At 46.5% G+C, this 27,885-nt stretch overlaps 1 protein-coding gene across 1 annotated transcript in view; it reads right to left on the reverse strand.

Moving 5' to 3' along the window:
- Window positions 1-27,885, reverse strand: part of ASIC1 (acid sensing ion channel subunit 1) — a 457,916-nt gene that overhangs the window by 21,883 nt on the left and 408,148 nt on the right. Inside the window, exon 9 of the mRNA XM_073662834.1 lies at window positions 13,889-13,980. Within this exon, the coding sequence (XP_073518935.1) occupies window positions 13,889-13,980 (92 nt within the window). The remainder of the gene's footprint in view (window positions 1-13,888; window positions 13,981-27,885) is intronic.

The following is a 27,885-nucleotide window of genomic DNA, read 5'->3' on the forward strand; positions in this document are numbered from 1 at the left end:
TTTAGCGGACAATGTGATAAGATCCCTTTCTTACGGCCACGCCAATCGCTACAAATTCCAGATGAGGCACAAAAACAGCAGGTGCTTCAACGGATATCAAGTGCTCCTTTAAGTGGGCTCTCCTCCACATCAACTTCAACATCACAAATACTCCAGTCCTCAAAGGTGTCACCCAAATCGCACTTGCTTCCTCACAGCTCCCAAATCTCCAGCTGCCCGTCTGAGTATGAGGTAGAACAGATGGTTGAGTCTGCAGAGCTGTTTACTCATACTATAGCCTGGGAATCAGAGGTCGACTCCAGCGCTTCTGTGAATCCAGACGAGGAAATGATCTGCACTGATGCCCAGAATCTTTATGAGTCGGATCCAAGACCAGACGCAGAAGGTTCTGACCATAATGTAGACCCTCATTCCCAAACTGTAACTCCTGTTGGTGGAGACAATGAGGAAGACGATGATAAGACTCAAATACCTGATTGGAGCGACAACTTTAGTTTTTTGTCAGGGCAGGAACAGGTTGGCTCTGAGGACGACGGGTGTGATAACGCACAGGGTGATGATGATGAGGTCGGAGATCCCACTTACTGTCAACCCACAGTCAGCCAAGAGATGAGGTCAGCAGAGGAGGTGGAGGAAGATGCTAGTGACGACGAGGTCAGGTTGCGCCTTCCTGGACAGAGACGTAGTACTGGAAGCACGTCAACAACTGCATCCTCAAACACAACTCTGCCTCTCACCACAAGTCGTGGTGGCTCTTCAGGTCGCATGGGTGCTAAGCCTTGCATAGCCTGGGCATTTTTTCAGATCGATAAAGATGACCCAACTCGTGTTATCTGTAACATTTGTCAGCAAAAGCTAAGTAGAGGCCAAAAAATACATAGTTTGAGTACTTCATGCATGAACCGGCACATGGACATGAAGCATAAGTTGCAGTGGGAAGCTCAGTGTGCTACAATGCGGTCTAGCCGGCCGGGCCAACCACCGTCTGCCATATCTTGTGCATCCGCGGCCTCTTCATCCTCTGTGACTGGGGGGACAGCAGTCACACCTGTTTTGGGGCGCAGACCTGCCACCTCTTTACCCGCAACAGCCAGCGTGATTGGCAGGTCATCATTTTCTTTGGAGGTGGTAACACCAGCTGGTCTTGAGCGCTGTCCGACATCGATAGCACCACCTTTGGATCAAGGCAACCTAACATGTCCGCCTGCATCTTCCTCACAGACCGGCAGTTTGCCGGGGACACCCTTATCAACCCCGTCTAAGCACAATAGCCAGCCCTCGGTCCCTCAGATGTGGACAAGTAAAAGACCATTTCCTCCTAGCCATGAGAAAGCTAAGAGGTTGAATTTCACCATCTGCAAGCTCTTGGCTACAGAAATGCTGCCTTTCCGCCTGGTGGACACAGAGGATTTTCGAGACCTTATGTCCGTCGCAGTGCCCCAGTACCAGATGCCCAGTCGGCACTACTTCTCAAAGAAAGGTGTGCCTGCGCTCCACCAGCATGTCGCACACAACATCACCGCTTCTTTGAGAAACTCTGTGTGTGACAGTGTGCATTTCACCACAGACACTTGGACGAGTAGGCATGGACAGGGGCGTTACATGTCGCTGACTGGGCACTGGGTAACTATGGTGACAGCAGGACAAGGGGCTGCTGTCCAAGTCTTGCCGTCCCCACGAGTTGTGCGTCAATCCTCTTTATGTCATTTTTCCTCCACTGCTTCTGCCTCCTCAACCTCCTCTCGGTCTTCCACCTGCACCCAAAGCCTGTCTGGTCATGCCACAAGCTTTCTAACTGCGCAGAAGGGATCCTGCACACCTCCTTACTATGCTGGCAGTAGGGCTCAACGTCATCAGGCGGTTTTTACATTGAAATGTCTGGGAAATGTGAGTCACACAGCTGAGGAGTTGTGGTCAGCTCTGGAGAACCAATTTCATGAATGGTTGTCTCCACTGGACCTGAAACCAGGGAAGGCCGTGTGCGACAATGCTGCAAACCTGGGTGCGGCCCTTCGCCGGGGCAATGTCACACACGTGCCTTGTATGGCTCACATGTTGAACATGGTTGTCCAGCAATTTTTAGCCCACTATCCCAGACTAGATGGCCTTCTGCAGAGGGCACGGTCGCTGTGTGCTCACTTCCGCCGTTCGCATCCCGCAGCTCAGCGACTTACATCTCTACAGAAGTCGTTGGGCCTGCCACTTCACCGGCTAAAATGCGATGTGCCTACCCGGTGGAATTCAACTCTGCACATGTTGCAGCGACTGTGGCAGCACCGACAAGCCCTGGTGCAATACGTTCTGACGTATAGCCTGGGCCAACGAGATTCAGAGGTGGGGCAAATCACGCTGGAGGAGTGGTCTCAGATCAGGGACCTATGCACTCTTCTGCACAGTTTTGAAATGGCGACGAAGATGTTTAGTGCTGACGATGCCATTATCAGCATGACTATTCCGGTGATTTACATGCTGGAGCACATGCTAAACAGAATTCGGAGTCAGGTGGTGGCACAAGAGGAGGTGGAGGAAGTAGAGGAGGAGGAGTTGTATGCGGAAGGGCTAACATCTGCAAGGTCCAGACGGTCGGCAGCACCAGGGCGGCAGGCATGTGAGGGTGGGGGAGATGATTTTACCAGGGCGCATGGTAGCAGCCAAACTAGTGAGGAAGGTGCAGGAGCCCAGGAAGAAGTGGAGGACGAACTGATGGAAGACTCATCAGATGAGGGAGACCTTGATCACATTTCTGTTGTGCGAGGTTGGGGGGAGAGGACAGAGGAAGGAAGCATGATTGTTACCTCGCCACCAACACAACAGGGACTTGGTGCTCCTGGATGCGCAACACACGAGTGCCTTCTTGCTGCACTACCTGCAACATGACCCTCGAATTGTGAGAATTAGAAATAATCCTGACTACTGGGTTGCCACACTGTTAGATCCCCGGTACAAAAGTAAATTTGCAGAAATTATTCCTGCCATAGAAAGGGATGCACGCATGCAGGAGTATCAGCAGAGACTGTTGCAGAATCTTACATGTGCTTTTCCACAAAATACCAGTGGTGCACGTAGTGAATCTCACAGTTCCAACTTGCCAACCGTGGTCTGTATGGAATTGTTCAATAAAGGGCCCAAAATTAAGATAACATAGATGGGAGAGGTCTCTATGAATAGGAATTCCTAAGTATTTGATACCCTGTGAGGGCCAGGCAAAGGGAAAGTTGGACTGGATGGAATCCTATATGGATTTAGGGAGGGAGACATCGAGGGCCTCAGACTTCGCTGCATTGATTTTAAAATTTTACCATGTAACAAAGTGATCTATTTCAGCCATAACAGCAGGGATGGATATATGTGATTGAGTGATATATACTAGGACATCATCAGCAAATAGAGAGCACTTGTACTCGGTGCCTCCCACCTCAATCCACCTAATATTGGGGTTATGGCGAATTGATGAGAGCAGGTGCTCCGTCACTAGGATGTATAAGAGAGGGGACAGAGGACATCCCTGCCTTGTCCCATTGGTGATTGTGAAAGGTGATGAAAATGTTCTGACGCACCCCCTGGGCCTTGGGACACCCGGAGCCGGACCCTTTTTGGTGGATGCTGGTGGTTGTAGTCTTCGTGGCGGCGATCCGGTTCCGTGGCTCAGGGCGGTCAAACCAGTGGCGGAACTATTTATGTGGTTTTGATGTTTAAATGTCCGACTACGCCACCCGTGGATTGCGGTCAGAGTGAACCGCCGCTACAGGGCAGACCGCTAAGGCTGGTGTTGTGGGTGCAGCAGAGCGTAGCATAACTCCCCACGGGAGGAGTATAGCCTCAGGGCAGTGTATGCGGAGGATGGGGGTGATGGTGCAGGGCAGCAGCAGTAACGACACGGAGTCAGTGATGCAGTTCAGGGCCTTTACTCACAGTTCTTATTATCCAGACCACGTCTGCAGGTAACGGCTGCCCACGTCGTACTGTGCTCACCAGGTGAGGGGCTCAGACAACTCCCAGATAACTTTGGAGCGCTTCACAGGACCCCCTTTGTGTGTCCTTTGTCTGGCCTTTCTTACCAACACTTCTGTCCGGCTGCCTCGGGCCTCCTCTTGGTAAACTTGGCGCCAGTTTCCCTGACCCTATGTGGTGCCTTCCTAGCGGGTGGAGCAAGGGGCTGCGCCACATAAAATGTCAGAGCCTCCGGTTTCTAGCTGAGGGTCGTTTCCTGCCTCCACTAGTTCGGGGACCGGTCTCCCCCTTTGGCCTGACCCCTCCACGCAGGTGGATTCGGGCGTGCGGTGGCGACTCGCCCGTCCGCACCCCTGGGATCCCTTCATTCCTCGTTCCTGGAGCCTTCTCCGCTCCTCTTCCTTCCTTCTCCCTCTTGCAGGCCTGGGCCTCTGTTACTAGGCCCGCCTCCGGAGCAGAGCTCATGCAGAGCCCCTGCTCCCTGCCACTTCTGCTCAGACTTCTCTGCACTGAACTAAGATGGTGCCCACCTTTTATACTCCCTTCTCAATGCACCCAGGAACTGCTTCCTCCCTGCTCCTGCACTGCAGGGTTCCCCTTCCTCAGTGTTCCCTCCCCCCACTCCAGCCAGGGACAGGGACTGTCGTGCCCATCTCAGGGGCATATTGGTCGCCCTGCCCCACGGCAATGTGGTGTAATGCATGCAGGTGTCGGGTCCTGATCCACACTCCATCCTTATCTGAGAGTGAGATATCACACCTCTGGGTGAGGTGCAATACGTCTGTAGCAACCGAGCCCTCGGTGCTACAGTTCCATTTATCTTCAGCCTAGGTGACGTATTGTGATACAGGGCCGTGATTTTGGCTATAAAAGGGTCCCCTAGACCCCTACCCCAAGCTTTTTAAGAGAATCATATATGGCGTGCCAGGAGACTCTATGGAATGCTTTCTCAGCATCCAACGAGAGTATCTACTTACAAATTTTTAACTGCATCTAGCCCAGGAAATACTTTGTGCCTAGTAGCAGTGTCTGCTAGTCAGCGGATTATCCCGGCTGTTAAGCAAGCTACACCACCTGTAGTTTGGACACTTAATTTTTTCAAAGGAAATGCTTCGGGACCACGGGATACTTAGTGAAGAGCATCAGGAGGCACCCCAAGGCATAGGGGCTGGGACTGGCACTAGGATGCCTTGCGGTGGACAGCCGAGCTCGATCCTTATAAAAGCTTTTTAACTGCAGCAGCTTTAGTGGACGCTACTGGAGCTGGAATTACGCGGCTGCTGGCATGAGACTTGCCCTCCAATAGATCCTTGTAAATGGATTTAAAGTGTATTCATTCAAATTAGAGGGACAATTTAAATTAAAAAGCTTAGAGCTGCCTCCACCACAGGGGGGCTCTCTCGACCCACCAGCGGACAGGCACCAGTATTGGGAGAGGGGGGCTGGCCGTCAGGGTTCACCGCGGCTCTGGCACAAACCCGGCGACACGGAGGTGGCACGGGCAGGAGCGGACTGGCCGTCTCGGCTTCTCACTTTTTGGATTTTAGAAGGGCATGACATGCCTATATCTGTGTCTCCCCCTCCTTTTACTCCTCCACCTCTTTTCTTTTCGCATGACTATATGTACTTGTCACTTTTCCATGTGTTAGTTGTGTCTTTTGAGCAGTTTGTCAGCTTTTGGACACCTTTGAAGGTGTTTTCTATGTGTTTCTATGTGTTTTTGTTTGCCTGCCATTGGTTTTAACGGTGTTCGAAGGTGTTCGACGAACAGTTCGACGAACAGTTCGGCGAACACACGGGTGTTCGACGAACCGAACCGAACTCGAACACTACGGGGGTGGCTCAACACTAATTAACACCAAAAGAATCAAGCAAGAAACGATCCACTAAACAGCAGACTGCTGGGGATTTAAATAGGGTGTGGTTTGCCCAATGTTCACAGCAGAGAGCTAATTAAATCTGATTTAATGTAGTAGCCTACAAGATCACTGATTATTCCCGTAGTTTAAATACAAGCAATGTAAGGGTGGTGCTGCTTAGTGACAAAGGCACATATGGAGGCATGAGTTCAGACACAGATGTAACATCTTGTTACGGATCCGGGTGGTGGAACCTCTGTGCTGTGATGCAAGGAGGGACCAGAGGGGCATAACTAAGTGCCTACCCGGACCGACCCTGGCAACACGGTGGCTTAGTCGACTCCGTGAACCAAGGAGGGACCGGGAAGGTGAACCAGGTGCCACTCTGGGACCGAACTTGTGTGAGAGCAGGCGACTCCCACGGGACTGATGGCTGAAGCCGACAGGCACAGCAGATGAGCATGGCTGGTAGACAGACAGGTGGTATGGGTAGATAAGCAGGTGGGCACGGCAGTTAGACAGGCAGACGGGCATGGTTGATAGACAGGCAGGTGGGCACGGCTGCTAGACAGGCAGGCGGGCACGGAGGCGGGCACGGCCGATAGACAGGATGGTGGGCACGGCTGATAGACAGGCAGGCGGGCACGGATGAGGGCACGGCTGATAGGCAGGCTGGCGGGCACTGGAATCTGAGGGCTGAGGAGAGTGTTGGCACACAAACAACAACCTTGCACAGGCACCTCCATTTTGGAGGAGGTGGTTTATATAGGAGCAATCCTCCGGCCATTTGCCAGGGGACACTTTAGGACGGCGCGCGTGGCCCCTATAAGAGGGAGGGAGCACATGCGCGTGCGCCCTAAGTACAGTGTCCGGGGAACTGTGCGCGCACCCCGGGCAGATGCACCAGACACCGGACTGGGATCGCGGCGGTGAGGGGACCGGCATCTCGGCCCGGCAGGAGGCAGAGACGCCGACACTACAGTACCCCCACTTTACGCCCCTTCTTCTTCAGGCCCGCAAGAAATTTTTTTAGAAGACGAGGAGCATGAATGTTCTCCCTGGGCTCCCAAGACCTCTCCTCAGGACCAAACCCCTTTCAATCCAGAAGAAAGAAAGTCTTTCCTCTTACCCTCTTGATGGCCAAAATGTTCTCTACCTCAAAGACGTCCTCAGCGGAGACTGGAGCTGGAGTGGTACCTGGATCGTCAGAGAAAGGATTAAGGACAACAGGCTTGAGGAGAGATATGTGAAAGGAATTCGGAATCCGTAAGGAGGCAGGGAGTTTCAGCTTGTATGCCACTGGATTTATTTGGTTCAGAATCTCGAAAGGACCGATGAACCGCGGCCCAACTTGTATGATGGTATCTTAAGATGGACATATATGGAGGAAAGCCAGACCTTGTCTCCTGGACGAAATAGAGGCAGATCCAGACGTCTCTTATCAGCATGCTTCTTCATCCGCTCGGAGGACTGAAGAAGCGCAGATCTAGTGTCTTCCCAAATCACCGAAAATTCACTGACGAGAGACTCCGCGGCAGGATTGTCCACTGAAGAGGAGACGGGAAACGGAATTCGGGGGTGTCGACTGTAAACCACAAAAAACGGAGGCTTAGCAGAGGACTCACTCACATGGTTGACATAAGAAAACTTGGCCCAAGGCAGAAGTTCTACCCAATCGCTGTTGTGAGCGTTGATAAAGCCGAAGAAAACTGGTAAGGATCTGATTAATACATTCCACTTGATCATTGGACTGAGGATGATAACCTGAAGAAAAGTCCAAAGAGACATCCAGCAGCTTGCACATGGCTCTCCATAAGCGAGAAGTGAACTGAACTCCTCGGTCCGAGACAATGTGGAGGGGTAAGCCATGGAGACGAAAGATGTAACGGATGAAGTCCCTAGCCAGCACAGGTGCGGACGGAAGACCAGGCGGAGGGATGAAGTGAGCCATCTTGGAGAAGCGGTCAGCGACCACCCAAATGACGGTAGAACCGGAAGATACCGGAAGATCGGTGATGAAGTCCACAGCAATGTGTTGCCAAGGAGCAGAAGGCATGTGAAGAGGAAGAAGACGACCAGCTGGAAAGTAACTAGGTATCTTGTTTCAGGCACAAGAGGAACAAGCCGCAACAAAATCCGCAACATCCTTGTGCAGGGTGGGCCACCAATAATGTCGGGCAATGAGCAGAAGCGTCTTCCTCTGGCCGGCATGACCAGCCAGTTTGGACGAATGACCCCAGAGTAAGACCCTCTTCCGATCCTGAGCCGCTACAAAGGTCTTACCAGGAGTTAGATGAGACAGGTCAAACGGAGCAACAGTCATTATTCTGGAGGGGTCAATGATGTGTAGAGGCTCCTCCTCTTGGTCAGTAGACAAAAAAGAGTGGGATAGAGCGTCAGCTTTAATATTATAGTCTGCCGGGCGGTAATGGAGAGTGAAGCTGGAACAAGCAAAGAGCAAAGACCATCTGGCCTGACGCGGATTTAGTCTTTGGGTGGTCTGCAAGTAAGCGAGGTTTTTATGGTCAGTGTAGATGACCACCGAGTGCAGAGCCCCCTCAAGCAAGTAGCGCCACTCCTCCAGCGCTAATTTGAAGGCCAGAAGTTCTCGATCCCCTATGGAGTAATTGTGCTCGGACGAAGAAAAGAGTTTGGAGAAGAAGCCGCAGGTCACCATTCGCCCAGACGAGGATTTCTTGGTGAGCCCTGCTCCAGCCCCGGAGGAAGAGGCATCAACCTCCAGGAAGAACTGTTTATTGCAATCAGGATGATGTAGCACTGGAGCAGAGGAGAATGCTTGTTTAAGAGAAACAAAGGCACTTTCCGCCTCGGAAATCCATTCCCTGGGATTTGCTCCTTTCCGGGTGAGAGCAGAGATGGGAGCAGTCCGGGAGGAGAAATGAGGAATGAAGAGGCGGTGATAGTTAGCGAATCCCAGAAACCTTTGAATAGCCTACAATCCCTCAGGTCGGGGCCACTTTAAGACGGCAGACACCATCTCGGGATCCATCCGCAGTCCGGTCTCAGAGATGATATACCCCAAAATAATAGGGAGGTCTGCTCAAAGAGGCATTTCTCGTACTTAGCAAACAGGCGATTCTTCCGGAGCCGCAGTAGTACCTGACGAACATCCCTCCGTTGAGAGGGCAGATCAGAGGAGAACACCAAGATATCATTCAGGTACACCACCACGCAGGAATACAGGAGATCTCGGAAGATGTCGTTTACTAACTCCTGGAAGACGGCTGGAGCATTACAGAGACCGAAGGGCATCACGCGGTACTCGTAGAGACCATCCCGAGTGTTGAATGCCGTCTTCCACTCATCTCCCTGGCGAATCCGGACCAGATTGTAAGCCCCACGAAGATCGAGCTTAGTGAAGATCTTCGTGCCTTTAGGCGGTCAAACAGCAACGAGATGAGAGGCTGGGGGTACTTATGTTTGATGGTAATTGGGTTTAGGCCCCTATAGTCGATACATGGACGAAGAGAGCTGTCTTTCTTTTTGACGAAGATGAATCCTGCTCCAGCTGGAGAGGTGGATTTCTGGATAAATCCCCTAGCAAGATTCCCTTCTACGTATTCAGACATAGCACGGGTCTCGGCCCGCGACAAGGGGTAGATTCGCCCACGAGGAGGTGAAGCACCAGGTATTAGGTCAATGGGGCAATCATATGGCCTATGAGGTGGTAGTGTCTCAGCCTCCTTTTTATCAAAGATGTCCATGTAACGGGTCTGGGAGGCGGAACCTCTGAGCAACTATACAAGGGGGCGGTCCTTGTAAGGAAGCGGGTGGCTCCCAGGGAAGACGGGCAGGTAGTCACGGCAAGTGACAGGGACAGTCTCTGGGTAAAAGGACAGCAGGCAGGTGGCTGGTGTGCGCTCCCAGGTGAGCGGGCGAGAGTCTTTGGACAGGCAGGTGGTCACGGCAAGTGACGGCAGAGCCTCCAGGTAGGCTAGCAGGCAGGTAGCAGGTGAGCGCTCCCAGGTGAGCGGGCAAGAGTCTCTGGATGGGCAGGTGGTCACGGCAAGTGACGGCAGAGCCTCCAGGTAGGCTAGCAGACAGGTAGCAGGTGAGCGCTCCCAGGTGAGCAGGCAAGAGTCTCTGGACAGGCAGGTGGTCACGGCAAGTGATGGCAGAGCCTCCAGGTAGGCTAGCAGACAGGTAGCAGGTGAGCACTCCCAGGTGAGCAGGCAAGAGTCTCTGGACAGGCAGGTGGTCACGGCAAGTGACGGCGGAGCCTCCAGGTAGGCTAGCAGGCAGGTAGCAGATGAGCACTCCCAGGTGAGCAGGCAGGCTGGTCCATAGACAGACTGACAGGTGTCGGAAGGCAGACCGTCGGACCGCAGGCTTGCAAGCAGGTAAACGGATATCAGGCAGGTATCAAGCTGGAATCTGACAGGTGACTGGCAGGTAACAGGCAGGAATCTGGCAGGTGACTGGCAGGTAACTGGTAACGGGACCTGAGGGCTGAAGCAGAGTGAAGGCTTTGCAACAACATTGCTCGGGCACCTCCATTTTGGAGGAGGTGCCTTATATATGGTGAAGTCCTCCGGCCATTGGCCGGGGACTCCTTAGGACGGCGCGCGCGGCCCCTTTAAGAGAGGGGGAGCGCGCGCGCGCCCTAAACACCGTGGCCGGGAAGCAGCGCGCGCTGCCAGCAGGGCGGGAGGAAGACGCCGGGCACGGAGCGGAGAGGTGAGGGGAACAGCGTCCCTGCCTAGCAGGAGGCAGGGACGCCGACGCTACAGTTCACATATGACCAGTAGGGTGCCGGCAGGCCAGGTAGGTTAGCTGGAGTGGACGGAGGTCGAGCTGGACAAACCGGAACCAGACAAGACTTATGACATTCCTGACCCCAACGGAGCACCTTACCCGAGCTCCAATTCAGGGCGGGCTCATGTCTCTGTAACCAAGGCAGGCCAAGCTAGAGGGGATGATAGAGACCGGACAGCACGTAAAAGGAGATCTTCTCCGAATATAGCATTCCCACCTGAAGAGTTACAGGCTCAGTGACAAACAAGATGGTCTCGGAGAGAAGCTGTCCATCCTCAGAGGAAACCGCTAAAAAATCAGCCAGACGTATGGTAGGTATCTGATAACGCTCCACAACGGCCTGTTGAATGAGATTCCCAGCGGCTCCGGAATCCAGATAGGCAGTCTCGAAGAAGCAGGTCTCATCACTGGTAACTGAAATGGACAGAGTCAAGGGCGGAGAGGAAGAACTCTTGCCTAGGATGACCTCTCCGAGCGGTCCTAGACACTGGAGTTTCCCGTTATCACCGGACAGGAGCAGATTTGATGCTCTATACTGCCACAGTAGACGCAACTTCCCTCAGCGCGGCAGATCTCCTGACGAGACTTGACCATGTTAACTTGGTCTATTTGCATAGATTCTGGAGAAAACACCGGAGGGGATACTAGTTGTGAGACTGACCTTTTCTCACGGGTCGCCTCCTTAGAATGCTCCTGAAAACGGATGTCGATCCGTGTAGCTAATGACACCAGGTTATCCAGAGAGGAAGGTATGTCACGTCCGGCTAGCTCATCCTTAATCCGTCTGGAAAGGCCCTCCCAAAAGGTGGACACCAGAGCCTCATTGTTACAGGCAAGTTCAGATGCGAGGGTGCGGAAACGCACAGCATACTGTCCCACAGAGAGACTCCCTTGGCGGAGTCGGAGAAGAGAGGAGGCAGTCAAAGATTTTCGCCCGGGCTCATCGAACACCTTCCGGAAAGCTGCGAGGAAGACCTGGAGGTTGGACACCAGAAGATCCCCTCTCTCCCACAGAGGGTTAAGCCACGCCAACGCCTCTCCGGTGAGATGAGACATGATGAATGCCACCTTGGCCTGGTCGAAGGCGAACTGGTGTGCCAGGAGCTCAAAGTGCAGTGTGCACTGATTAATGAAGCCCCGACATAGGACAGGGTCACCACCGAAACGTGGAAGAGCAGAAAGCCGGGATCCTAAGCCGGATGCCACAGCGCCACTGGGTTGAGGTGCCGCCGGAGCGGGAGCCGATTGGTTAGAGGCAGACACAGTCGGGGTGGACAGCGCGTCCAAGCAAGAGTTGACTGTCCGCAGATAGGACAGGATAGTATCCTGTGGGGATCTCTGGCGAGAGACCTCTTGGTACAGGTCTGAGAGTGAAGGAGCCTGGGAGCCACCGGATTCCATGGCCTGTGCAAACTATTACGGATCCGGGTGGTGGAACCTCTGTGCTGTGATGCAAGGAGGGACCAGAGGGGTGTAACTAAGTGCCTACCCGGACCGACCTTGGCCACACGGTGGCTTAGTCGACTCCGTGAACCAAGGAGGGACCGGGAAGGTGAACCAGATGCCACTCTGGGACCGACCTTGTGTGAGAGCAGGCGACTCCCATGGGACTGATGGCTGAAGCCGACAGGCACAGCAGACGAGCACAGCTGGTAGACAGAGAGGTGATGCGGGTAGACAAGCAGGTGGGCACGGCAGGTAGACAGGCAGGCGGGCACGGCTTATAGACAGGCAGGTGGGCACGGCTGATTGACAGGCAGGCGGGCTCAGCTGATAGACAGGCATGCGGGCACAGCTGATAGACAGGCTGGCGGGCAAGGCTGATAGACAGGCTGGCGGGCACGGCTGATAGACAGGCTGGCGGGCACGGCTGAAAAAAAGGCTGACGGGCACGGCTGAATACAGGCTGGCGGGCACTGGAACCTGAGGGCTGAGGAGAGTGTTAGCACACAAACAACTACCTTGCACAGGCACCTCCATTTTGGAGGAGGTGCTTTATATAGGAGCAGTCCTCCGACCTTAAGGACGGCGCGCATGGCCCCTATAAGAGGGAGGGAGCGCGGGCGCCCTAAGTATAGTGCCCAGGGAACTGCGCGTGGTGCGCGCACCCCGGGCAGATGCAGCAGGGGAGCCGGAGGACGACGGACCGGGACCACGGCGGTGAGAGGATTGGCGTCTCTGCCCGGCAGGAGGCAGAGACCCAACGCTACACATCTACTCTTGCTGCTAGGCTATCATTTTCAGAGCAAAATGATCCTACCGTGTTATGTACACAATATGGACAGTATTGTGAAGAAATGAACATAAAATGTCATTGTCCTTCAAAGGTCTTTTACATTGTAGAATAGTGAAAAGCTTGCCACTCAGATAAATATGAATTTTTATAAATTTAATGGCAGTCCAATAATAAGTACAGACATTTCAGTCTAATAATAAGTACAGATGTTCGCTAGTTCCTGGTATCGTCCTATGGTGATTTTCCACCCATAGGGCGATATCAGGAAATAGCGGTGATCCCACACAGTGTCACCTCTACTACTGGATCATCTATCCTAAAGGATACTGTATCCTTTCTATCCTCATTTACCTCATTTCCTGAGCAGTCTGTACACTGATGAAGGTCTTGAGGACTGAAATGTCTGTATTTATTATTGGACTGCCATTAAATTTATAAAAATTCATATACGCAGAATTCAATAAGGCAGAATTCAAGTGTACATGCTGTTCACCACATTTATTGATTGTTTTACACATTTTTTGAACCTTGTTAAAAAAACATGGCTTAATTGGTAAGGAGTGTGGTTTCGCTAGAAACGGGGATTGGCAAAACCAATGAGATAAAAGTCTATAAAGATACACAAAATTTATCAAGCAGTACAAATCACAAATGACACATTTTAAGACTGTCTAGTTTGCACTTTCTAGATATTAGACGAGATTAGAAAATAGGTTCCATTATATAAAAGTAATGATAAAGTGAGACTGCAAAAAAGTAAAAAAACAAATAAAAAATTTCCTTTGAACATTTTATCCTAAATAATAATAAATATCATGTGAATTACCTAACAAAAAAAAGTTAGAATGACCTCCAATGTAACGCTCAAACTCTTCACAGGGAAAGCCCATTAATGAAATTGACAGCTTTTTTTGAGTAACATGAAAAGATTTTGTGAGATACTTTTGCTATGTTTTGTGTTGCTGATGTAAATCATTATGTTACACATTTCTAGGCAGTCACAACCATAATGAATGTACACAAATGCTAAAATGAAAGCTTTGATTTGGTTAATGAGATATCTCACCAAGAAGTCCAGCCACCTCGTATGCTTTCTTTTGCTGTATAGTTTCATAATTCAATGCTTCAAAGAAAATATCCAGTACCAAAATGTTCTCCCTGTTAAATCAAGAATGTAAAGAAATAAGAATATGTAGACATACACAGTGTCGGACTGGGGTGGCAAGGCCCACCACTAACATTGAATTTAGAGGTCCACTGTTCAGCTGCATGCAAAAATAACCTGACCCTAGTACAAAGATTTACATATGCTTCTATATAATCTTAAGATGAATAGTTTGTATAATGAATGATTAGTTGACGGTTTTCTCTGTAAATATAGAATTAACTATATTAACAATGATCATTAGTACTCCTTCACAGAGGCCTACCAGGGGATTGACCTGCTTCCCTGTGGGCCAGTCCAAGCCTGTACATACATCAAGATCAATAACAAAATCTTCAGGGTCAGGTCAGAGAGACCAAGGCAGGTCACACAAATGAGATAAATATGTTATGAAGATTGGTAAAAAGGAAATAATTATATATTTTTTAAAATAAAGAAAATATCCTCAAACTGTACAATAGTCCAGAACGTGGGATGTGTCCAGCCCATCAATTAACATTCTTTAATTAAAATGTATAAAATCTATACACACTGTAATTTATTAGTTTATTTCAGAGCTATACTGAAATGTAAAGAGAATCGGTCACAGCAGGCTGCCTTTACATTATCTGAAAGTCTGTCTGCATGCCAGCCGGAAGCTTTACCATCCAGCTCGGATCTTCACAGCGTTGTGAAGAACAAAAAATTACTTCTTACAGAGATGACATAAGGACTTCCAGCTTTGAATACAATCTGACAACGAATACTGTGTTCATATTTCCATGTAATAATACATACTGCTGATGAAAAAAATGACACAGAAATAACCTTTTTTTAAAGCTAAAGAACTTAGCTTGGGGCTCTCTTCTTTACATATGTTTTAGATATTGCACTAAAGTTTAGTGCACAGAGAAATCATTTTGTATATTGAGACCAGGGGGTAAAATTCTGCCTATGTAAAAGTAATTTAAAAACCTTCATGATACAATATGTAGATCTAGTTATATCAAGACTAACACTTTAGATATACCATGCAAAGTATGTGCCCCAGGTTCCTCTGCTGGAGAGTGTGAATGGAAAGACACATGCCAATTTTCTACAGATACACAAACCAAAAATTATTATCCAACTACTTTGCAACTGATGTGGTTACTTTTGGGAGACAATATCTAGACTTTCATGGATGGTGGAATGTCACAATATTATGCTCATTTTTTAAAAAGTAAGTATTTAAATTTTTGATAATATCTAATTGCAGACTAATACCTCCTTCTAGATTTGTCAGACTCGTCTTTCCCTGCCCCACTGCACTGATCACTATCAATTCAATGGTAAAACTTGTCTTCAGAAATACAGGATGGAAGAGAGATTGATCAAATTTCAGCTATTCCCATAAAACTGTGCAGATGGTGAAATAACATCAACAAGTAAATATATTTCTAAAGGTGCTATTGACATAAAATTCTCACCAGATGTTGGTAACAACCCATCCAATCCACACAGGCAAAGAAATCAAACCCCATATGTCCATAAATTAAGTTATGTGTAATAATGAGAAATGGCACAGGGAAAAAGCAAAACAAAAAGCATGCTCAAACGTGTTTAAAGTTTTCTAAATAACATTTAGACAAGCCTGTGAAATACTGGGAAAATATAATCTGGTCAGATGAGACCAAAATTGAACTCTTTGGATGCTATAATAAACACCATACTAACAGTGAGGTTTGGAGGTAGGAACATCATTGTGTGGGGCTGTTTTTTCAGTATACGGCACTGGCAAACTTCATATCATTAAAGGAAGGATGAATGTGTAAGAAATAGACATTCCTCACATGTATTAAAGCTGTCAAACAGTCGCAAATCATGCACACAGGAGTGATTCAAACATATCACCAAGCAGCTGTAACTACTCGGTGCTCGCCCGAGCATACTCGGAACAGAACATACTCGCTCATCATTAATTATCATACAAGCAGTAATCATTTTTCAATATCTACAAATATTATATATTATAAAATTATTATATATTATATTACTATTATTATATATATTATATTTAATATTATATATACTATAATATTTGTAGATATAGAAAAATGACTCCTGCTTGTATGATAATGATGATCCATTGTAGAATAAAAATTGTCACCTAACAATTGCAATAAAGATGTAAATGGTTGACCTTGCACTTTTTCACTAAATACTGCCCATTTTTTATAAAAGATGTAAGAGTTGCGTAAACGCAAAACGAAAACGCAAAAATTGTTGTAATGTTTTGGGGGCAAAAATGTTTGTGCACCCAACTTTGCTACATTTTTCAACTAAATGCTCAGATAGATAGATAAAGTCAAACGTTCATGTGTCTACCACATTGAATATAACCTACATATATCCCATAAAATATAACATTTATTGATATATAAAAATGAACTAACTAGAATAAAATATAAGGGAAAGGTGTCACAGCAAAAGCCAAGTGAGGGTAGTTAATAATACAATGCATTCATACAAACATGTACAGAAATAAGATAAATAATAATTTCATCATGCCAGGACCATTGACCGTAATTATACAGACATTTAATATATAGAAGCATACATGAAAAAGTATGATGGAGTATATAGATGGTTTACAAAGTAAAGTGCATAGTGCTATATGTAAGATATGTAAAGACCAATGTGTGGTTAAAGTGGCATGAATGACACATCAAATAATACATCTATGTAGCTGGCAATATATAAAGTAACATGTCATGTGCTGATGGCATAATGAATAATCTAGATGCATGTATGAAAAGAGTAAAATGTAAGATAAACAGCAGTTACTAACCCCCAAATGACAGGATCCAACGCGCTTTTTGCCAGGGGCATGATGGAATTATTATTTATGTTATTTCTATACATGTTTGTATGAATGCATTGTATTATTAACTACCCTCACTTGGCTTTTGCTGTGACACCTTTCCCTTATATTTTATTCTAGTTAGTTCATTTTTATATATCAATAAATGTTATATTTTATGGTACTCTAGTTTTTGTGTCATATGTGTAGTTTATATACATTTTTTCAACTAGCATAACAAGCCTAATAATTCTCCTCCACAGAGGTTTGTGAAGTTAGGGTTACAAATTATTTTTATTTATTTTATATCTTTGCAGCATGGTATGGTGGTAATGGTCACAGCAGTATCTATCTATCTATCTATCTATCTATCTATCTATCTATCTATCTATCTATCATCTACAGTTGAAACCAGACGTTTACATACATTATATAAAAAGTCACATATGCATGTTTTTCTCAATATCTGACATGAAATCAGAATAAACCTTTCCCGTTTTAGATCCATTAGGATTACCATAATTTTTAATATTTCCCAAATGGCAGAATAATGAGAGAGAGAATGTTTTATTACTTACTGCAAAGTCAAAATTTTACATACATTAAGATTACTATGCCTTTAAACAATTCTGAACTGCCCATATGATGATGTCATGTGTTTAGAAGCTTCTGATTTTGGCAACATCTGAGTTAGAGACACACCTGTAGATGTATTTTAATGCACACCTGAAACACACTGCTTCTTTGTGTAGCATCATGGGAAAGTCTAAAGAAATCAGCCAAGATATGAGGAAGAGATTTGTGGACTTGCACAAGTCTGGCTCATCCTTGGGTACAATTTCAAGATACCTGAAGGTGCTTTGTTCATCTGTACAAACAATTATACGCAAGTACAAATAAGATGGGAATATCCAGCCATCATACCGCTCAGGAAGGAGAAGCGTTCTGTATCTCAGAGATGAACATGCTTTGGTCCGTCATGTGCATATCATCCCAAGAACAAAAGCAAAAGACCTTGTGAAGATGATGGCGGAAGCTGGAAAGATTGTGTCAATAACCACAGTGAAACGGGTACTGTATCAACATGGGCTGAAAGGCCACTCTGCCAGAAAGAAGCCATTACTCCAAAAAAACATAAAAAAGCCAGATTAATGTTTGCAAATGCACACAGGAACAAATACCTTAATTTTTGGAGACATGTCCTGTGGTCTGATGAAACTGAAATTGAACTTTTTGGGCATTATGACCATCGTTACGTTTGGAGGAAAAAGGGAGAAGCTTGGAAGCCTAAGAACACGATCCCAACTGTGAAACACAGGGGTGGCAGCATCATGTTGTGCGGTTGTTTTGCTGCAGGAGGGACTGGTGCACTTCACAAAATAGATGGCATCATGAGAAAAGAAGATTATGTGCAATACTGAAGCAACATCTCAAGATATCAGCCAGGAAGTTAAAGCTTGGGCAGAAATATGTCTTCCAGATGAACAATGACCAGAAGCATACTGCCAAAATGGTAACAAAGTGGCTTAAGGATAAGAAAGTCAATGTTTTGGAGTGGCCATCACAAAGCCCTGATCTCAATCTTATCTTATGGCGACCTACAAACCAGTTACACCAGTTTTGTCAGGAGGAATAGGCCCAAATTCCGACCAACTATTGTAAGAAACTTGTGGAAACATATCCCAAACGTTTGACCCAAGTCATTCAGTTTAAGGGCAATTGTACCAAATACTAATGAAATGTATGTAAACTTTTGACTTTGCAGTAAGTAATAAAAATGCCTTAAAACATTCTCTCTGTCTTTCATTATTCTGCCATTTGGCAAATATTAAAAATGGTAATCCTAATTGACCTAAAACGGGAAAGGTTTATTCTGATTTCATGTCAGATATTGAGAAAAACCTGCATATGTGTTTTTTATATAGTGTATGTAACCTTCTGGTTTCAACTGTATTTACCCCATATTATTCTATCTATCTATCTATCTATCTATCTATCTATCTATCTATCTATCTATTTATCGATCTATCCATCTATCCATCTATCTATCTATCCTTACCAATTAATTTTTTTTCAGGAAAAGAAAATCTTTCAGACTTCTTACAGTGTTTTATAAGGTCAAAATTTAAACTACCATACTATCATTTAACACAAGTACTATTAGGGTATTAATACCAATGATACCTGCCAGTGCCAATAATTACAACTACCAGCAAACATTTTACAATTCTTATAAAAGTCAGTAAACATGGACAATAACACAAAAATGTAGCTGATCAGTAAAAAAAAAGCAATTCCTCTGATGACTTACTCACTTTTTGGGAAAAAAAATAGGAAAACCATAAAACACACAACACTACCTACAAATGAAAAGACACAGCTGCAAGGCATTTATGATGTAGGGTCTTCCAGTTTCATAGAAGACACTTTTTCCTATGAGGATATTTTTATTTTTGGAAAACCTAACACAATTCTAAAAATTTTCTGAAACTTAACTTCACATATAGTTAAGATTTTCTCAAGATTTAAAACATCCTGAATAGGTTATCCTTCCCTGAACTCTTCATCAATAGGCTGGTCCTTGTCAGCATCTATCTACTTCTCAACAACTTCTTCATACCCCCCACTGACTAGGTTAACCCCTGGGCCATCCATAAGTTTTTTCAAATTGTTGTCAGAAAAGCTTTGGTCTATGTCAAAAGCTTCCAACTCATAAGCTGAGACCTGTCATAAAACACAGAGGCATGTAGTAATTTAACCTGTTATTCTTTGGGTAGTTTTCTTTATATCCAGCCTTCGAAACAGTAACTCCATATAGCACACCTGTAGGGCTAGATGTCACAACACTGCTGTCAGGATACATCAGTTTCCATGTAATAGTTCTTGCTTGCAACTCTGGGTGACAACCTTCCTTATCCATCACAATCAATAAAATGTTACATTTGAAATAAGGTTGTAAATATTTACCCCTTTGGAAGATCTCAACTGGTGAGCTTGTGCCTTGCAGTTATCCAAAAGAGGGGAGCCTCAAAATCCTATGACTTAAGATTTTCTGTTACTGTTGGCTTATTAAGCTTTCATATGATCTATAGACATTCTAGTTTTGTCCTGTAAATATCAGTAGATACTGGATGTAAAATAGCTCTCAAAAAGATAAAAAAAAAAAAACAAAACTATGTTTCACCTAATAGAGGTAGCTAACTCTCCAGTCAGGGGTGGGCAATTAATTTTTCAAAGGGGTCACATGAGAGACTATAACTGTTGTGGACGGCTGGACCAATGTGCTGAACTTCATTTTACTCAATATTATTACTTAACATTACTTTAAGTTAATTTTTATTGCTTAATATTGAGCAGAATTAAAGAATGTTGACTGCTACTCGTAATACATCTTATGATAGGGCTCATTGTAACATGTATTTTTACCAGTAGCAGTGAATCAAAGCCATCTAACTTACTGCTTTTTATCACACTGTCACACTGCTCCTGTTATTTAGCCTTAAGTATACAATATAGACCAAAAGTTTGGACACACCTCATTTAAAGATTTTTCTGTATTTTCATGACTATAAAAATTGTACATTCACACTGAAGGCAACAAAACTATGAATTAACACATGTGGAATTATATACTTAACAAAAAAGTGTGAAACAACTGAAAATATGTCTTATATTCTAGGTTCTTCAAAGTAGCCACCTTTTGCTTTGATGACTGCTTTGCACACTCTTGGCATTCTCTTGATGAGCTTCAAGAGGTAGTCACCGGAAATGGTCTTTCCACAATCTTGAAGGAGTTCCCAGAGATGCTTAGCACTTGTTGGCCCTTTTGCCTTCACTCTGCGGTCCAGCTCACCCCAAACCATCTCAATTGGGTTCAGGTCTGGTGACTGTGGAGGCCAGGTCATCTGGCGTAGCACCCCATCACTCTCCTTCTTGGTCAAATGGCCCTTACACAGCCTGGAGGTGTTTTTGGGGTCATTGTCCTTTTGAAAAATAAATGATGGTCCAACTAAACGCAAACCGCATGGAATAGCATGCTGCTGCAAGATGCTGTGGTAGCCATGCTGGTTCAGTATGCCTTCAATTTTGAATAAATCCCCAACAGTGTCACCAGCAAAGCACCACCACACCATCACACCTCCTCCTCCATGCTTCACGGTGGGAACCAGGCATGTAGAGTCCATCCGTTCACCTTTTCTGCGTCGCACAAAGACACGGTGGTTGTAACCAAAGATTAGAGATGAGCGGTGTTCGACTCAAACTGTTCGCCAATCTCAAATTCGAGCTGTTTTGGGCGGTGTTCGAGCCGTTCGGCGAACACGAACAATTTGAAAAAAATTCGAGGTTATGTTCGATAACTGTTCGTGCACCAAAATCATAGCTGGATTTTTTCTCAGTAATGCTGAAAATTAAGTAAATAGAAAATAAAGTTAATACGCAGTTTGAGTGTACAGCGGGGCGGGGGGAGGGGCAGGGGATGGATCTCTGCATAAATAATGAAGATCTCCATTTTTTTTTCTCTTTCCCACATTTACAGTGGGGAGGTGCAATCTGTCAGCCTATCAGAAAGCGCACACATGGAGCGAACTGCTTATTTTTCACACAAGCAAGGGCATGTGTCATTGGCTGTGTATGTCACATGTCCTTGCCCTATAAGACCCAGCCATTTTCCACGTAGCCACCATTTTCTCACTGCTGCAGCTGCGTGTTAGATTGCACCGCTGTTGCTGTGTGCGCTATACTTTCAGCGTTAATTTCAAGCCAATTTTCGCGCAAATCTACAGATAGCTTGGGAGTAGGGAATAGTTGGGATTGCAGTCCTTTTGAGGACTAGGTTACATAATTTCCTATGACTTTTATCAGGCAGGTCTGTGGTCTGTGCTCTTAAATAGATAGGCTGGGAGTAAAGACTAATTGTAATTGCAGTCCTTTTGAGGGCTAGGTTACATCAGTTCCTATCACTTTTATCAGGCAGGTCTGTGCTCTTAAATAGATAGGTTGGGAGTAAAGACTAATTGTAATTGCAGTCCTTTTGAGGGCTAGGTTACATCAGTTCCTATCACTTTTATCAGGCAGGTCTGTGCTCTTAAATAGATAGGTTGGGAGTAAAAACTAATTGTAATTGCAGTCCTTTTGAGGGCTAGGTTACATCAGTTACTATCACTTTTATCAGGCAGGTCTGTGCTCTTAAATAGATAGGTTTGGAGTAAAGACTAATTGTAATTGCAGTCATTTTGAGGGCTAGGTTACATCAGTTCCTATCACTTTTTGCCAGGCAGGTCTGTGTCAGTGCTGTGCAAGTTTTTTTCACAGCATTTGGCTAAATCTAGCTAAGCAAATCATTTTTGGCCTCTTGCAGTGTGTGTTAGTCAGTGGAGTAGCCTATCTGTGTTGCAAGCTACACCACCTGTGTATAGAATACAAATTTTTTTACTGCACCTAGCCAAGTAAAACCTTTTGGGCATAGCATCATTCTATTAGTCCATCTATACTAACCTCCACCAGGTTTCAAATTCAAAATAATTTTTATCTGCATCTAGCTCTGAAAAAATATTTGGGCTTGTAGCAGTGTGTGGGACGTGTTCTATTAGTCCATCTATACTAACCTCCACCAGGTTGCAAATTCAAAATAATTTTTATCTGCATCTAGCTCTGAAAAAATATTTGGGCTTGTAGCAGTGTGTGGGACTTGTTCTATTAGTCCATCTATACTAACCTCCACCACCTGTGTATGTAATAAAATTGTTTTACTGCATCTAACCCAGACAATACTTTTGGGCTAATACCACAGTTTGGCCACTCAGCTCTGCTCGGTTCCCATCCATTGTTTTTTGTGCAAACAACTCCAGAGTTGTCAATTAGTTAACCACCAAAATGAGTGGAAAAAGGCCGCTGCTGGTGGAAAGGGGAATAGGCATGTTGGGAAGGGAAAAAAGGTTGTGTCCGTGGGGTAGGTGTTAAAGCAACAGTAACATCTGCAGAAGAAAGACCATCTTCCAGCCAAACTAAGATGTCTACTTCTTTTAGCGGACAATGTGATAAGATCCCTTTCTTACGGCCACGCCAATCGCTACAAATTCCAGATGAGGCACAAAAACAGCAGGTGCTTCAACGGATATCAAGTGCTCCTTTAAGTGGCCTCTCCTCCTCCTCCACCTCAACTTCAACATCACAAATACTCCAGTCCTCAGAGGAGTCACCCCAATCGCACTTGCTTCCTCACAGCTCCCAAGTCTCCAGCTGCCCGTCTGAGTATGGGGTAGAACAGATGGTTGAGTCTGCAGAGCTGTTTACTCATACTATAGCCTGGGAATCAGAGGTCGGCTCCAGAGCTTCTGTGAATCCAGACGAGGAAATGATCTGCACTGATGCCCAGAATCTTTATGAGTCGGATCCAGGACCAGACGCAGAAGGTTCTGACCATAATGTAGACCCTCGTTCCCAAACTGTAACTCCTGTTGGTGGAGACAATGAGGAAGACGATGATAAGACTCAAATACCTGATTGGAGCGACAACTTTAGTTTTTTGTCATTGCAGGAAGAGGTTGGCTCTGAGGACGACTGGTGTGATAACACACAGGGTGATGATGACGAGGTTGGAGATCCCACTTACTGTCAACCCACAGTCAGCCAGTCGATGAGGTCAGCAGAGGAGGTGGAGGAGGATGCTAGTGACGACGAGGTCAGGTTGCGCCTTCCTGGACAGAGACGGAGTACTGGAAGCACGTCAACAACTGCATCCTCAAACACAACTCTGCCTCTGACCACAAGTCGTGGTGGCTCTTCAGGTCGCATGGGTGCTAAGCCTTGCATAGCCTGGGCATTTTTTCAGATCGATAAGGATGACCCAACTCGTGTTATCTGTAACATTTGTCAGCAAAAGCTAAGTAGAGGCCAAAAAATACATAGTTTAAGTACTTCATGCATGAACCGGCACATGGATATGAAGCATAAGTTGCAGTGGGAAGCTCACTGTGCTACAATGTGGCCTAGCCGGCCGGGCCAACCACCGTCTGCCACATCTTGTGCATCCGCGGGCTCTTCATCCTCTGTGACTGGGGGGACAGCAGTCACACCTGTTTTGGGACACAGACCTGCCACCTCTTTACCCACAACAGCCAGCGTGATTGGCAGGTCATCATTTTCTTTGAAGGTGGAAACACCAGCTGGTGTTCAGCGCTGTCCGACATCGATAGCACCACCTTTGGATCAAGGCAACCTAACATGTCCGCCTGCATCTTCCTCACAGACCGGCAGTTTGCCGGGTACACCCTTCTCAACCCCGTCTAAGCACAACAGCCAGCCCTCGGTCCCTCAGATGTGGACAAGTAAAAGACCATTTCCTCCTAGCCATGAGAAAGCTAAGAGGTTGAATTTCACCATCTGCAAGCTCTTGGCTACAGAAATGCTGCCTTTCCGCCTGGTGGACACAGAGGATTTTCGAGACCTTATGTCCATCGCAGTGCCCCAGTACCAGATGCCCAGTCGGCACTACTTCTCAAAGAAAGGTGTGCCTGCGCTCCACCAGCATGTCGCACACAACATCACCGCTTCTTTGAGAAACTCTGTGTGTGACAGGGTGCATTTCACCACAGACACTTGGACGAGTAGGCATGGACAGGGGCGTTACATGTCACTTACTGGGCACTGGGTAACTATGGTGACAGCAGGACAAGGGGCTGCTGTCCAAGTCTTGCTGTCCCCACGAGTTGTGCATCAATCCTCTTTATCTCGAAGTTCCTCCACTGCTTCTGCCTCCTGAACCTCCTCTCGGTCCTCCACCTGCACCCAAAGCCTGTCTGGTCATGCCACAAGCTTTCTAACTGCGCAGAAGGGATCCTGCACACCTCCTTACTATGTTGGCAGCAGGGCTCAAAGTCATCAGGCGGTTTTTACTTTGAAATGTCTGGGAAATGTGAGTCACACAGCTGAGGAGTTGTGGTCAGCTCTGGAGAACCAGTTTCATGAATGGTTGTCTCCACTGGACCTGAAACCAGGGAAGGCCGTGTGCGACAATGCTGCAAACCTGGGTGCGGCCCTTCGCCGGGGCAATGTCACACACGTGCCTTGTATGGCTCACGTGTTGAACCTGGTTGTCCAGCAATTTTTAGCCCACTATCCCGGACTAGATGGCCTTCTGCAGAGGGCATGGTCGCTGTGTGCTCACTTCCGCCGTTCGCATCCCGCAGCTCAGCGACTTACATCTCTACAGAAGTCGTTGGGCCTGCCACTTCACTGGCTAAAATGCGATGTGCCTACCCGGTGGAATTCAACTCTGCACATGTTGCAGCGACTGTGGCAGCACCGACAAGCCCTGGTGCAATATGTTCTGACATATAGCGTGGGCCAACGAGATCCAGAGGTGGGGCAAATCACGCTGGAGGAGTGGTCTCAGATCAGGGACCTATGCACCCTTCTGCACAGTTTTGAAATGGCGACGAAGATGCTTAGTGCTAACGATGCCATTATCAGCATGACTATTCCGGTGATTTACATGCTGGAGCACATATTAAACAGAATTCGGAGTCAGGTGGTGGCACAAGAGGAGGTGGAGGAAGTAAAGGAGGAGGAGTTGTATGCGGAAGGGCTAACATCTGCAAGGTCCAGACGGTCGGCAGCACCAAGGCGGCAGGCATGTGAGGGTGAGGGAGATGGTTTTACCAGGGCGCATGGTAGCAGCCAAACTAGTGAGGAAGGTGCAGGAGCCCAGGAAGAAGTGGAGGACGAACTGATGGAAGACTCATCAGATGAGGGAGACCTTGATCACATTTCTGTTGTGTGAGGTTGGGGGGAGAGGGCAGAGGAAGGAAGCATGATTGTTACCTCGCCACCAACACAACAGGGACTTGGTGCTCCTGGATGCGCAAGACACATGAGTGCCTTCTTGCTGCACTACCTGCAACATGACCCTCGAATTGTGAGAATTAGAAATAATCCTGACTACTGGGTTGCCACACTGTTAGATCCCCGGTACAAAAGTAAATTTGCAGAAATTATTCCTGCCATAGAAAGGGATGCACGCATGCAGGAGTATCAGCAGAGACTGTTGCAGAATCTTACATGTGCTTTTCCACAAAACACCAGTGGTGCACGTAGTGAATCTCACAGTTCCAACTTGCCAACCGTGGGACCGTCGAGTGTTCAGCACTCAAAAAGTAACAGAAACACAGTATCTGCTGGTAACATCAATTTTGCGGAATCATTTCACCACTTTTTTAGCCCATCCTTTGCAAGGCCACAGGAGACAAGAAGTCTGACACATAGTCAACGCCTACAGACGATGGTACAGGAGTATCTCCAAGTAAACATTGAAGCCATGACTGTGTCACTGGACCCTTGCTCTTTTTGGGCTTCCAATCTGGATAAATGGCCGGAGCTCGCCACTTACGCCTTGGAGATCTTGTCATGCCCCGCAGCCAGCGTTCTGTCTGAACGTGTGTTCAGCGCTGCTGGTGGTGTGCTGACAGATAAGCGCAAGTGGCTCTCCACTGATAATGTAGACAGACTCACGTTCATAAAGATGAGCAAATCATGGATCCGAAAGGACTTTTCTACCTCTGTGTCATCCTGGGGAGAGTAAAAGCTTGATGATTAGTTAAAATCACCTCACCAACCTTTTTAAGCTTTCAAATTACTAATCATGTTTATCTGTATCTTGGCTGGAAAATAATTTGGGCCTTGTAGCAGTTTGCAGTACTGATTCTATTAGGCCATCTATACTAAACTCCACCAGATTTAAAATTACTAATCATGTTTATCTGTATCTTGGCTGGAAAATAATTTGGGCCTTGTAGCAGTTTGCAGTACTGATTGTATTAGGCCATCTATACTAAACTCCACCAGATTTAAAATGACTAATTATGTTTATCTGTATCTTGGCTGGAAAATAATTTGGGCCTTGTAGCAGTTTGCAGTACTGATTCTATTAGGCCATCTATACTAAGCTCCACCAGCTTTCAAATGAATAATAATTTTTAGCTGCATCTAGCCCGGAAAATAATTTTGGGGCTCCTAGATGTGCAAGACACATGAGTGCCTTCTTGCTGCACTACGTGCAACATGACCCTCAGATTGTCAGAATTCAAAATAATCCTGACTACTGGGTTGCCACACTCTTAGATCCCCCACACTCTTCGATCAACCTTTTCATTTTAATAAAGAACAAAAAAATGGTCATTTTTGAAATTATAAGCATTAGCAGGTTATTAGAACCCAAAAACAGTTTTCAACTCAAAACTTTATTCTAGGTGATGTTACATTTGCACATAGGACCCCTTGTTCGAAAGGAGCTTCTGAACTCTCTCGTCCATTGAATTTGTCAGGTTTTGGATGGTTTCTGCTTCAATTGTTTTGCATGAGGACAGAATACCCTCCCAGAGCTGTTTCTTAGATGTGAACTGCCTCCCACCATCATAGACACTCCTTTTGATGATGCTCCAGAGGTTCTCAATGGGGTTGAGGTCAGGGGAGCATGGGGGTCACACCATAAGTTTGTCCCCTTTTATGCCCATATCAGCCAGAGATGCAGATGTGTTATGTGCAGCATGAGACGGTGCATTATCATGCATGAAAATGATCTTGCTGCGGAATACACGGTTCTTCCTCTTGAACCATGGCAGGAAGTGCTGTTTGAGAAACTCCACATACATTATGGAGTTCATCTTTACCCCTTCAGGGATCCTAAAGGGGCCGGCAATCTCTCTCCCCATGATTCCAGCCCAAAACATTACTCCACCTCCTCCTTGTTGGCGCCGTAGCCTTGTTTGCATGGGGTGTCCATCAACTAGCCATCCTCCACTCCATCCATCTGGACCATCGAGCGTTTTACGGCACTCATCAGTGAACAAAACAGTTTTGAAGTCAGTCTTCATGTATTGTTTGGCCCAATGGAGCCGTTTCTGCTTGTGTACAGTGGATAGAGGAGGTCGACAGGATGGCTTACGCACAGCTGCAAACCTCTGAAGGACCCTGCATCTTGTTGTTCGGGGGACGTTGGAGGCACCAGCAGCTTCAAAAACTTGTCTGCTGCTATGACAAGGCTTTTTTGCCGCTGCTCTTTTAACCTGACGTAATTGAC

Source organism: Phyllobates terribilis, unplaced genomic scaffold, assembly GCF_046119375.1.
Source record: "Phyllobates terribilis strain yellow unplaced genomic scaffold, ASM4611937v1 Scaffold_2__4_contigs__length_985480577, whole genome shotgun sequence".
NCBI classification, from domain to species: domain Eukaryota; kingdom Metazoa; phylum Chordata; class Amphibia; order Anura; family Dendrobatidae; genus Phyllobates; species Phyllobates terribilis.